This window comes from Sorex fumeus, unplaced genomic scaffold (genome assembly GCF_029834395.1).
Source record: "Sorex fumeus unplaced genomic scaffold, SorFum_2.1 ptg000037l, whole genome shotgun sequence".
Lineage (NCBI taxonomy): Eukaryota > Metazoa > Chordata > Mammalia > Eulipotyphla > Soricidae > Sorex > Sorex fumeus.
Window position 1 is genome coordinate 31,994,788 of NW_026606094.1, and position 12,870 is coordinate 32,007,657.

Here is a 12,870-nt window from a genome sequence, read left to right on the forward strand (position 1 = left end):
GCCTCTCTCCAGAGTGCAAATAAGCATACAAAGAGAGAAACAAGTGAGAACATGGGTTTGAAATACAAGCCCTCTAACCACTAGATTTTAACATTTAAGCATCTTCATAGTTCTTGTTTCTTCTTTAGCGCTAAACCCTCTTTCAGCATTTGCTTTCATAATAGGAATCTTTAACAGAGACCTAACAAATCATGGAACCAACAAAGTCATTTAAAAAATGAATTTTTTGTGTTAACAGAAGCTAATATTCAAATATCACAATAAAATTGATAGTGCTATAGGAATGCAAGTTACAATGATTTAGTTTACTGCACTAAAACAAATATTGGTTTCATTTTGAACATTATTTGCTACAATTTTGTGTCCAAGTATATCATGCCTCTACTTTTATAATTTATGTTATTTTTCCTTTAATCATATTTATAATTTTATTTCATTGTTTATAGATTTTATTCAAATATTTGAAATCTAAAAAATTTTCCTTTAACTGCCCAGATTCCCTGCACAATGAACAAATATTTACTCCAGAAAGGGGAATTTTCTTTCATAACATAGAAAAATAATTGCAGGAGAGTAACAAAATTATCAATATCTAATCTTTGGGCTTTGGGAGGTGGAAACAAATTTCCCAGGCAAAAGGGAAAGGAATATCTTATATACTTCCAACATATTTCATTTCCATATTATGTGACTTTCTCAAGAAATTTAACATTTGAAAAATCTTTGAGGCAAAAAGTAGAGTGATATGCCAGATAGTAGAGCAAGTAAGAAGCTTGCCTTGTACAAGAGTGATCTGGGTTCTACCAGCACATAACTGGTTCCCTGAACTCCATGAGGAGTAATTCCTGAGCATAGAACCAGGAGTAAGCCTGAGCATTGCTGGATGTTGCACCAAAATAAACCAAACAAAAATCAGAGTGAAAAATTGCCCCGATATTCCACTTAGCCCAGATATCTCTTAGATTATATAATTTATCTACATTACAGTCATTAAACCTGTGTTTAAGATATAGTTAGTCTATTCAAGAAAATATGTGCAGTTAGTGAGAGGTATAACTTATGTGATATGACCTTTACCCCAGAGTCCTTTTAATATCTCATATAACCGTCAATAAACACATTTTGATAAGCTAGATTTCTCCCCAACAAGCACGAAGATTACTCAGTCTTAAGAATTTCACTCACTGATAAAATGACTTCTGAAAGTCTATCTTAGATTGCATGCTAATAAGCACATTTTATGACTCACTTGATAAAAAATTTATTTCTTTGCAGATTGACACTAGAGATAATAGGTCCATACAGCACTGAGCATTTCTCTGGTGCCATCTGTCACTAGTGTGACCTAAAATACACCTAGCAAATGGGAACAATAACTGGAGTTCTGCTTTTATATTGAAATCTTGGATATTATGTTCACCGTCAGTCACTGTCTGGTCTTCCCGTTGTTCATCGATTTGCTCCAGTGGGCCCAGTAACGTCTCCATTGGAGACTTTGTTGTTACTGTGTTTGGCTTATCGAATATATCATGGGTAGCTTGCCAGGCTCTGCCGTGCGGGCGAGATACTCTCGGTAGCTTTCCGGGGTCTCAGAGAGGGGAGGAGGAATCAAACTCCGGTCGGCCATGTTGGCTGTGTGCAAGGCAAACGCCTTACCACTGTGCTATCGCTCCAGCCCTAAGAAAAGTTATAATTTTTTGTGTCTGTTGTAGTCATTTCTTTTGCAAACATTACTTTTGATCTTTTACTTTTCCTTAAAGTTTAATTTGAGGCACCTGAGAAAGTACAGCAGGCAAGTTGTTTGCCTTGCATACAGCCAACCAGGTTTAAATCCCCTGCACTGCATATGTTCCCCAGAGTCCTGCCCGGAGTGATCTCTGAGCACAAAGCCAGGATTAAGCCACGAGCACTGCTGAGTGTGGTCCTCAAAAAAAATAAAGCAAAAAATAAATAAAATTTATTATGGGACTTTTTAAAAAGAGGTGTAAAGCATGGCAACATTTTAAAATAAAGATCAATCAAGTGAATCAATGACTCATTATATATTGCCACTCATTGCCTCTTTTGCAAACCACAACACCCAAAAGGAGAGAAAGAACAGAGGGGAATGCCCTACCACAGAGGCAGGGTGAGATGGGGGGGATGCGGTGTGGGAGGGATACTGGGATCCGTGGTGGTGGGAAATGGGCACTGGTGGAAGGATGGGTATTTGATCATTGTATAATTGAAACCCAAGCACAAAATTTGTAAGCCTACAACTGTACCTCATGGTGTCTCAGTAATAACAAAAATAAATTAAAAAAAAGAAATATTTCCCGTATATTATTCCTTAATAACTCTGTGGAAAAAATAAACAGAGGAATCTCAGAAAATTTTGTTTACTTACAAATGGAACACTTAGATTGATCAAATCTTTCTAAACAATTGATAAAATGATAGATAAAATGTGTTATAGCTTGATTATTCTTAATTCCCTAAACCATTATATAATTAATCAAAACCTTACTTCTATTGACTGGATTTTTTTACTCTTCTTTGGGCATAAGGTTTTTGTTTGTTTTGTTTCTGTTAGTTTTTAAGTTACTGTGTCTGGCATATCGAATACTCTCGGTAGCTTGCCGGGCTCTCCGAGAGGGGCGGAGGAATCGAACTCGGGTCGGCCATGTTGGCCGCGTGTAAGGCAAACATCCTACCCGCTGTGCTATCGCTCCAGCTCAGTTTTTAAGTACTATATATATATATGCAGATATATATATATATATATAGTCACTCACACACACACGCACATATATGTTCAATTGATTATTTTTGTTTTGTTTTGGGTCCACACCTGGCAATGCTCAGGGATTATTCCTGGCTCTGCACACAGGAGTTACTCTTGATGGTGCTTAGGTCACAACATGGGTTGCCAAGGATAAAACCAATTGCTCTACCTGCTTTACCATCTATCCAGACCTTTCCTACCTACTGTATTTTAAATGGATGGAAAGCTGTAGAATTTTATGGATTTATGTTAGGTAGTCAATGAAATATTTTATATCAAATAGGTTACTATAAAAGAACCTTCCCCTTACTGTGTTAGCAAAATTGCTACTTAAGGTAGGATAGCTAAAAACAACAAAGGTAAGTTACTGCAGTTAATTTGTTTATTATATGCCTTTGTATATTTTATAAACATGCAACTATTTTGGAGAAATCATAATTTCTGACACCTTCTAGTATATATATATATATATATATATATATATATGTAATCATAGAAAATGAGATGTATTCTGAGAAGAAAGTTATTTCAAACTATGTTGTTGTGTTGTTAAATAGCATATATTTGAGGTATTTGAGACTATCATAATGGGTATAACTTCTTAAAACAGCTTTGAAAATGTGTATTCATTTAATCATGACCGAGCCAAAAGTAACTATCTAATTCATTTCCTTTTGACAGTTTCCTTTTGACAGTTTCCTTTTGACAATTCTGAGGATAAATTAGAGTACGTATTTGCAGACATAGTTATCTGCATACAGGTCATTCTACATCCCTTAACTTTGTGATCAAAAAAAGCATAATTATAATCATGAGGGGAGTACAAGGCTCTAAACTTCTATTATTATTAACGCCAATATATACTTCTATTAAATGCATATGCATTGAAACTTAAGTCTCATAATATATTATTTAAATATTTAATAATATAACCTATAAAGTTATGAGCAAATATTATTACAAATGCTGTATAGTTCAGTATTTTGGTAGTTTTAACCTAAAACAAATATATAATTATACATAAATTGTTACTGAATAAGATACATAAATGAATAGCAAAGATAATTGAGATACAAACTTGGGGTAGATTCCTAAACTAAGATGACTTATACTCGCAGAAATAAAAATATTGCACATGATTCAAATGCAAATTAAAACAATATATAACTTATTTAGAAGATTATTCAGGACATTGGCAGAGAATATTATTAATTTTGATGATGGTTGAAAACATAATGATTAAAAACTATTATGAGTAATTCCCAAAATCTAAAACTTAATATTGTAATGGTTTTGCTGACCTCTTTTCTGTGGTTCCTATATAGTTTTAAACCTGTTCAGTTTGGGACAATTAGAAAGAAAATGACTACTCTCTATATAAAAATACTTTATAATGCTTGTATGTTTATTTTTGTGCTCTTTGTCCTGAAGAATCCATTTAAAAAACAAAAGATTTGTATTAAAATTTTCTACTTATATAACACTTTGTCAGCTTTGAAGAATTCTGGCATAATAAGAACTCAAAGATAATTTCCAATCAATTGTGTAGTACATGAAGATTATTCAGTACATTGGCAGAGAAAATTATTCATTTTCATGTTTCTGTTTAAAATTCTAGACCTCTCTGATTTAATATGTAAATGAGGGCTTTATTTTTACGTAGTAATGGGATGATTTACCCTATGTGAATACTAATTTATTCTAATCGAATGTATTTTAATACTGAGGCACTTACTGAAATTGCCTTGGAATGGGCATTATTTTTATTCTTCTTATTTTAAGATGCTACAAGTTTTTATACTCCCAAAATCTGTGCTGATCTGGGTACTCTAATCAGTAATTAACAAATTGTGACAATTATAAGAATTTATTAGGTAATTTCAAGTCTTAATTACAGAAACTAAAATTGAAAATATGTTTAAATGAATTTAAATATTTTAATCAAAAGATTATTGCTGCTTTTATAATATTTTGTACTATAATTTAGTTTCTTCTTTATTGATTTTTATGACACACTGCTTATGCTAAAAGAAAGCAAAATTTATTAGGATTTGAAAAAAAGCTCAAAACTAATTTTAATAGATTAGAAGAGGTAGTAATCTATTTTATAACGTACAAAATATTAAGTTTAACACAATTGAATTAAACAAAAATATTCATGCATTGGGCTGGAGCTATAGCGCAGTGGTTAGGGTGTTTGCCTTGCATGCGGCCGTCCTGGGTTCAATTCCTCTGCCCCTCTCAGAGAGCCTGGCAAGCTACTGAGAGTATCTCACCCACACTGTAAAGCCTGGCAAGCTCCCAATATGCCAAAATCAGTAACAATAAGTCTCACAATGGTGCCTGCTCAAGCGAATCGATGAACAATGGGAGGACAGTGCTACAGTGCTACAGTACTATTCATATATCACATATTGGACAAAGTTCTAATATCAAAGATCTATAAAGCTCTCACAAAACCTAACAATAGCAAAAACAATGCTTCATAAGGAATAACAAGTGAATAAATTAAAGTAGAATAAATATACTAATTAATTCTACTTTCTGGATTAATTAATTCTGATAGGATTTACCTATCAGTTCAGAGTGCTTCACAAAATTAATCACAGAATTACAAAAGTAAAAGAAAAGGATGAGATATCGAAGAATGTTGAGATGTCATTTAGAGAGACATTGTGAAGGAAATATATCTTTAAAGTAATGTTTCATTTTTCAAAGGTCATATACTATTCAGAATATAATTAATTTTAAAATTCATAAATATTTCTATTATTTGGTACCAAGTGAAATAGATGTTCCAGCAAATAAACACTATTTCTGGGGTTGTATGTTTTCAGTGGGAAGCATCAACTACCCTACACATATTTGTAAAATATCACAATGTTTTGACAATTCAGAGGTTTCTTTCCCCCAAGTCTGTTGTTAATTCTCCCATTCTCCAAATTATACATCAGCAGTAATATTAGAAATATGGTTTTCATTATAATGAACCTAGTAGCTTATCAGTAATATATGCCAGTAGTGTATGTATGTATGCATGTATGTATGTATATACAAAATTATATTGTATATAAGATTGTACATTTTAATCACATTACTGGTGCTGTCATACATATTATTATGAAAGAATGCATATTATTATCTATTATTTTCATCATACATTTCATATGTATGTGTGATGAAATCTGTGAAAATAGCTCTACAAAAGAACAGCTAAACATGGGCCAGAAAGATAGCTTCAGGGATACGGTATTTGCATTGCATGCAATTGACCTGGTTCAGTCTCTGGGACCATATAGTCCCCTGTGTATTTTCATGAGCTAGCAAGGAGCACAGCCAAGAATTATCCTTGAGTACAGTTGGGATTGCACCCTTCTCTCCTCTGCAAAAATAACTGAACAAATATACAAAAGTCCTAGAAAAGAATATCAATGTCAGTACCTTGTGTTAAAGTGTGGTTTTAAAAAGAATGTTTATAGAGTGCTTGACTTAGTATATTTATTCATCTTTTAAGAACTGGCTATATGCCTATACTGTGATAATCAGGAGTTAATTGCTGTAAATATTTCCTGGTCCACTTCCGTTCAAAACATAAGGAAGAAATGAAGGAAAATAGCAGAATTAAGAAAGAAGACAATATCATTATATTGGAAAATTTCAAGAAAAGATTTAAAAAGTGTTCTATATCAGAGGTGTTATTGTACTGGCTCATATTATAATGGTTGGTGAGAACTGTTTGCTTTTCAACCCAACTCTGTATATAATGGTATCACACTAGTAGTTTGAAATTGATCAATTATTTTCATCAAGGAAGTAATTAAGGGCCACAGATCAGATTTTTCCCTGTTCTCTGCTTCAAAAAGTTTGTTGTCTTATGTGTATCACCACTGACTGAGTGCATATATACTTTAAAATTAATTTATACAAAATACATATTTTTAAATTATATTTTAAAATTAATATATTTTTAAAATTAGTTAAACTGGGTTGATACGCAGAATGGCAAAAATTGTGAGTTTTTAGGTATTCAATGTGTGGCAATAATTTTCCAAATTGACTTTTCATCTATATTCCAGAAATTTCCATTAGTTCGCATAAGATTAGCTGCTAGAAAGTTAAATTCCCTGACAGGATCTTGCTATACTTTATCCTTACAACACACTTGTTAGCAAATAAAGAAAAGAAAACTGCTTTACGAATTGCTTCTAACTAATGGAGATCCTGATGTTACCTTAGGACTTTGGTTAAACTAGCTTTAATGGGCTGAAGTGATAGCTCAACAGAGTGAGCATATAAAGTGAAGTTTGATCTCCAGTTTGATTTCTTTGTCTATAGGACACAGCTTGCAATGATCCTGGAGTTTAGAGCCAGAAGAAGTACATCCCGCTGTTAACACCCCCAAATACTGCTGCATATATCCTCCAAATTCAAAAGAAGAAACAATTTCAAGTTCCTACAATCAATTTCTATTGTGTTTCAATGAGTATTTGGAGAGGTGAAAGGCAGTAAGAGAGGGAAGTATTGAGCCAAAAATACTTTGACAACTTAGGAGGACAGAGGGGACAGACAACTAGACTTGGGCTCCCAGAGGAACAAGCCAGAAACTAGATCAAAGATCAGGAACATGCAGAAAGTAGTTGCTACAGAGAAACTGCTTCATGAAGAGGATGTGATTAAAGACTAAAATGTAAGACTTTGCTTACATCTGACAAAAAGAACATAGATTCCAATCTTTGAATTTTGTGCATTCTCATATGATTTTTAGCACTTTTAAAAAAGTTATTTTTTGACTGAAAAGCATGTATAAATTGAAGACATTTCTTTCACAGTAGCCTGATTGTATCCTGAAAATATATAACAGCTATTCTAATAAGATATTTTGTAGCATTAATATTAAATACTTTTTAAGCTTTCTGTTCACTGAAACAGTTTCTCTTCACCTAAGATACCAATAATTCAGGTTACCTTTTCCCAGTTTTTGATAATTTAAAAAAATATTTATATTATTGCATGCAGAAATGATTGTTTTTGTCTTTACAGTATTGACTTTTAAAATCAGAAAATGATGCAGCTCAAACTGAGATTTAAATACTTTGTATTCTGTTTACAGGGAAAGGCATATAAGTGAGAAGGCATGCTTCAATTTACAGGGAGGGGCTCATAAGTGACAAGGGACGCTTCTATCTTTCTGTTTGTTTGTTTTGCTGGCTTTGGGACCTAGGTGGCAGTGTTCAGGGCTTATTCCTCATTCTATCTGTGCTCAGGGATCACTCCTAGAGGGTTCATGGACCACAGGTGGTGCTGGGCATCAAACCTGTATTGGCCACATTCAAGACAAATGCCATACCTACCCTATCCGCCATACTATTTCTCCAGCATTTTTAAAACATATTTTATTTTAGGTACCATAGTTTAAAATAAAATAGTTTAAAGACCTCTTATTATCTAGTTCTTACTCTTGGAGAACCCAGCCGGCTACCGAGAGTATCCTGCCCCCGTGGCAGAGTCTGGCAAACTCCCTGTGATGTGTTTGATATGCCAAAACCCAGTAACAATGATGGATGTCATTCACCTGACCCTGAAAGAGCCTGGAATGTGGCACTTTATGAAATCTCAGGGCTAGGACGAAGAAGACGTTACTGGTGCCTGCTCTAGGAAATCGATGAACAACAGGATGACAGTGATACAGTCTAAAATATTGTTAATGATAGGAAAGGATGCTTCTAAAACAGTGGTACAGATTTCCATTTTTTTTGGTATAGTAATGAGCAATTTAGGATTTTCTAGGAACATCTTAATGACAAAACAGCAAAGAAATAATAGATTTGGTGGTGGGGCTGGAGCAATAGCAGAGCGGGTAGGGCGTTTGCTTTGCATGTGATCAACCCAGGTTTGAATCCTAGCATTCCATATGGTCCTCTGAGCACCTCCAGGAGTAATTCCTTAGTGCAGAGCCAGGAATAATCCCTGTGCATTGCCAGGGTGATGCAAAAAAAAAAAAAAAAGATTTTTTTTATACTCAAGACGGATTTTAAAACGGGTCTTGTTTTTCTAAAAAATATAACATTTAAATGTTCCCTGATTATTTGCATTATTTGAATTAAGAAAACAAATTAAAATGTTTTCGAAGCAAATGGGCAGGTAAAAAACATAGGAGCTGTGACACCTGTAGCTCAAATATTATTTAAATATATTTTCATTTTTTTCAAAGTGCAGTATCAGTTTTGATATAAAGAATATCAAACTTAACTACCTCCTGCTCAAGTCTTTGACAGTTTTCTTGGAGCATGGGAACTGGAATCCAAAATGAGCCTTGAATGGAAGGATACAGCAGAGCATAGAGGCAGTGGCATAAAAGTTAAACTAGGCCTATTGAGCATTGCCAAGAACTCACTGCTCTAGAGCACAGGTTAGAGACAGTCTCCATGAATAGATTCTGAGCCTGATGAAGACTTCTGCTTAAAGTTATAAAAGACATTTGCTCATACCTGAAGTGTAGATCTTTAAAGGAGAATTGAGTTTCAATTATTCCAGTTGTTTTCACCCGGGAATGTAGAACATCTTGTTCATTTGGAACATACCCAGGAGCTGTTATTCTGTCCAAATCATTAAGATAGCTAATGAAAACAAACAAACATGTATTTTAAACATTGTATTTGAAAATACTAGGATTCAGTACCTTTGAATTTCTAATATTCGTTTAAATGATTAAACTCCAAACTGGTGTATTTCATACTCTGCTCTTCAGAATTTAAGAATGTGGATTTTAGCTAGAACTGTGGATGAGCGGGGTGAGGACAGGGTTCTTCTCAAGGTAACTAGTCTGCTAAATAGTGAGATATATATATATATATATATATATATATATATATAGATTTGCTGAAGGTATGGATAGACATTTGAGTGAAACGTTCTCTTTCTAAGAATCAGAGATTTTCTTCATAGAACTTTTGCGAGTAATGTGTTATGACTACAGCTTGAAGGTTTTGCATTGTGTCTGAATGGATTATTTAGCTTTAGATTCTGAATCATTTCATTAGGAGGAGCCATGACTATATATACTTTATCAATCAAAGAAACTTTTGACTCTCTTGAATATTCAGTCTGGAACTATTAATAAAATCGTAGCCCATCCCAGAAACATCACTCTGGGGACAGAAGACTGATTTTACAAATTGCACCACTGCTACCTCTTCTCCATCATTGAATCAATGTCCTTAAGTTTTCCTCAGAGGCCTTACTTAAAAATCTGCTGTTATCAGAGAAAAAATTGTTCCTAGTTTCACCTTTGGAAAATAAATTTTTTTTGGACAAATGTTGCATAACATTGGTTTGTCCTTGTCCTCCCGTGGGGAGTTTAGGTTTATTGAGTTACTCCCACCACAGTGCTCCCAGGGCATACAATTACATCATGCATTAATAATTCTATATTGCTTTTCTCTTCTCTTTATGTCCTTTGCATGGCTTAGCAATGTCCTTTTTGCATAGACACAGGAAGACAGTTTCTATGCTTTTGTAACATGAGAGTTCATTGACTCCACATAATATTGACTCCTGGACATCCATCATATTTACCTGACTTAAGTCTCAGTTGCCCTTACTTCATAAATCCCAAAAGGAGGGTCCCAGCAAGGGACAAAGATGAACACAGGGAAAGCTGCAAGTTACCCTGATATTGAAAAGGGACAAGCTAAGTCACATAAGAAGTATAATATGGCACATGATCATAAGCAAGTAAGTATAAGCATGGTCATGTAACAAATTCTGTCATGACCCCAGAAGAAGTAACTGAATAAGGACCCTGCTGGGGTTAGGAAAGGCTTACCTCGCCTGAGGACTGTAGTCTGGAATATATAACGAGATGTCCCCAGGAAGAGTCACTCTTTAAGCTTATTATATCTTTTTTCTGTGTTCATACAAAATGACTAGAAATATTAGTATTCAATATGAATGTTTCAATGGACTACTGGCTAAGGAAAGGAGAAAGCGATATGTCTTTAGATGGAATCCCCACCCTTGAGTGGAGTTCCTAGTAATCTAGGGTGCTGAACCCCCAGATGAGATTTTGTCCTTGGTTAATCTCCTAGAAGAATTTTCCCTGAAGGAGGGGATTCACATCTTTCTGTTGTTATGATAATGTTCAAGCTCACCTATATATAACCCCATCCTTCACGATTTCTATATAACTATGCTGTAACAGAGGAGGGTAGAAAGGAGAAATAACTATACTGTAAGAGAGAAGTAGGGAGAGGGAGAAAGGAAAAATAAATGGCCCCTGATTACCAACCAGCCTGTGGTCCTGTTCCTTCATTCCTTCCTAATCCTGTCACCGTTAGCCTGCCTGGGGAGACAGTTCTCAGCCACTGAACGCACGCTACAGCCACACTTTTTGAACTCACAGACAAAAATAATTTTTATTGATTTAATAACAATTGAGAATCTTCATTCTAGACTTTTGATACTGAGCTCTAGTAGTTATCAATACGACTATTTCTATGAAAGGTTAAATGGAGATAGCCATAGTGTACTAGAGTTTTGATGACAATTTTGAACCTTATATTACAGTTTATATGTAAAAGGTATACTCATATATATGCATACATAGCTTAAAATAGTCATATTTATCAGACAGAATATGAAAAATAGAATCCAGCTGAATATCACTGTTCAAAAGCTGAGTGTTTCAGGGATTAATTTAAAGTGTTATTGTTTTAATACTTAGACAATGCCTTGTTTGGGAGGAAGAGGATAAAAACAGGGTTTTTTTTGAAAGTTCCAAGGAAAGGGGAGGAAGAGAGCACTGTGCTGAAGAGAAAAGGTGGACTTCTCCAGAGTGGAGAGATCCTCAGTAAACAACCCAACATTAAAATATAAAGGTCTGAAAGTACACATCTAATCTCCAGAGGGGAGATGCGGGCAACATATGTGCTGGGGAAGCATATATACCACCAGCACAATGCTGTAAAGAACAAAGTTTTAAAAATTATGTTGAAAAATTTGAATCAAGGTCCAAAGATATAGCGCAAGAGTTATGGTGCTTCCTTGCATGTAGCAAAATAAAGTTCAATTCCTTGGTCTATAGTGGTCCCCTGAGCACTGCTAGGAGTAAACCCTGGGCAGAAGTAAGCCGTGAGCACTGGGTTTGGCCCAATACCTCCTCACCCAAGTTTTTTCTTAAAAATGTAGGTAATTCACTCAGATAAATTTTCTAGTTTTTAAGTTAAAACAGATTCCCCCAAAGAAGTAAGACCAAGGATAACTAATTACTCTTCAGAGACATATATATGTATACAGTGAAAAGTTACTACAGACTTATTTTAAGATTTAGTTTTTTTTTTTAAAAAAGGAGATACAAACCAAGAAATAAATTTGTCAGAGAGAGTTTAAAAGATCTTCTCATTAGCTTCTCTACTTTTAATTTGGAGAAGCAAATTCCTTTGTGAATATTCCCTATTTCATCTGTCTGCATATGTGTAAGTTTACTGTTTGTTCATTCATGGAGAAAAAATACAAACCTGCAGACAGAGATTAAGTTCAATTTAATGATAGAAAAATGAAAGCTTTGGTAAATACATATTTTAATGTATTTTATTTGCATATGTAAATTATTTCAGGCAAAGCAGGAGCATTAGCAGGAGTCAAATTTGCTTTTTAAAATGCTTGTTTGAATAAACAAATATAGGACTTGGGTGCTCACGACTGCAGTTTAAAACTTGGCCTAAAGAGAGGGTCTAAATGCATATAATAAACCACATTTAAAAATAGATTCTTCTAATTGTGGAGAAATATTTTTCCTGGTAAAATTTATGTTAAATATTAAAGAATGTGGAACTTAAACGACTCACTCTGTAAGGCAAAATATATCTTTATTTATTTATTTAAATTTTGTATTTTGGGTCACACTCAGCAATGCATAGGGGTTACTCCTGGCTCATGCACTCAGGAATTACTCCTGGCAGTGCTTGGGGGACCATATGGGATTCTGGGAATTGAACCTGGGTTGGCCGCGTGCAAGGCAATGCCCTACCCTCTGTGCTATCACTCCAGCACCCAGAATATATCTTTAACCTTCTTGCCACTGCTATGTTATTTTCTATAGTGCTAAT

General features: G+C 34.4%; 2 protein-coding genes across 2 annotated transcripts in view; one reads left to right on the forward strand and one right to left on the reverse strand.

The window, feature by feature from the left end:
- The window catches only part of LOC130027372 (platelet glycoprotein 4-like), a 253,284-nt gene that overhangs the window by 53,424 nt on the left and 186,990 nt on the right, over nt 1-12,870 (forward strand). The gene's annotated exons all lie outside the window — the stretch shown is intronic.
- GNAT3 (G protein subunit alpha transducin 3) overlaps nt 1-12,870 on the reverse strand; it is a 52,057-nt gene that overhangs the window by 6,754 nt on the left and 32,433 nt on the right. Inside the window, exon 5 of the mRNA XM_056118097.1 lies at nt 9,253-9,381. Within this exon, the coding sequence (XP_055974072.1) occupies nt 9,253-9,381 (129 nt within the window). The remainder of the gene's footprint in view (nt 1-9,252; nt 9,382-12,870) is intronic.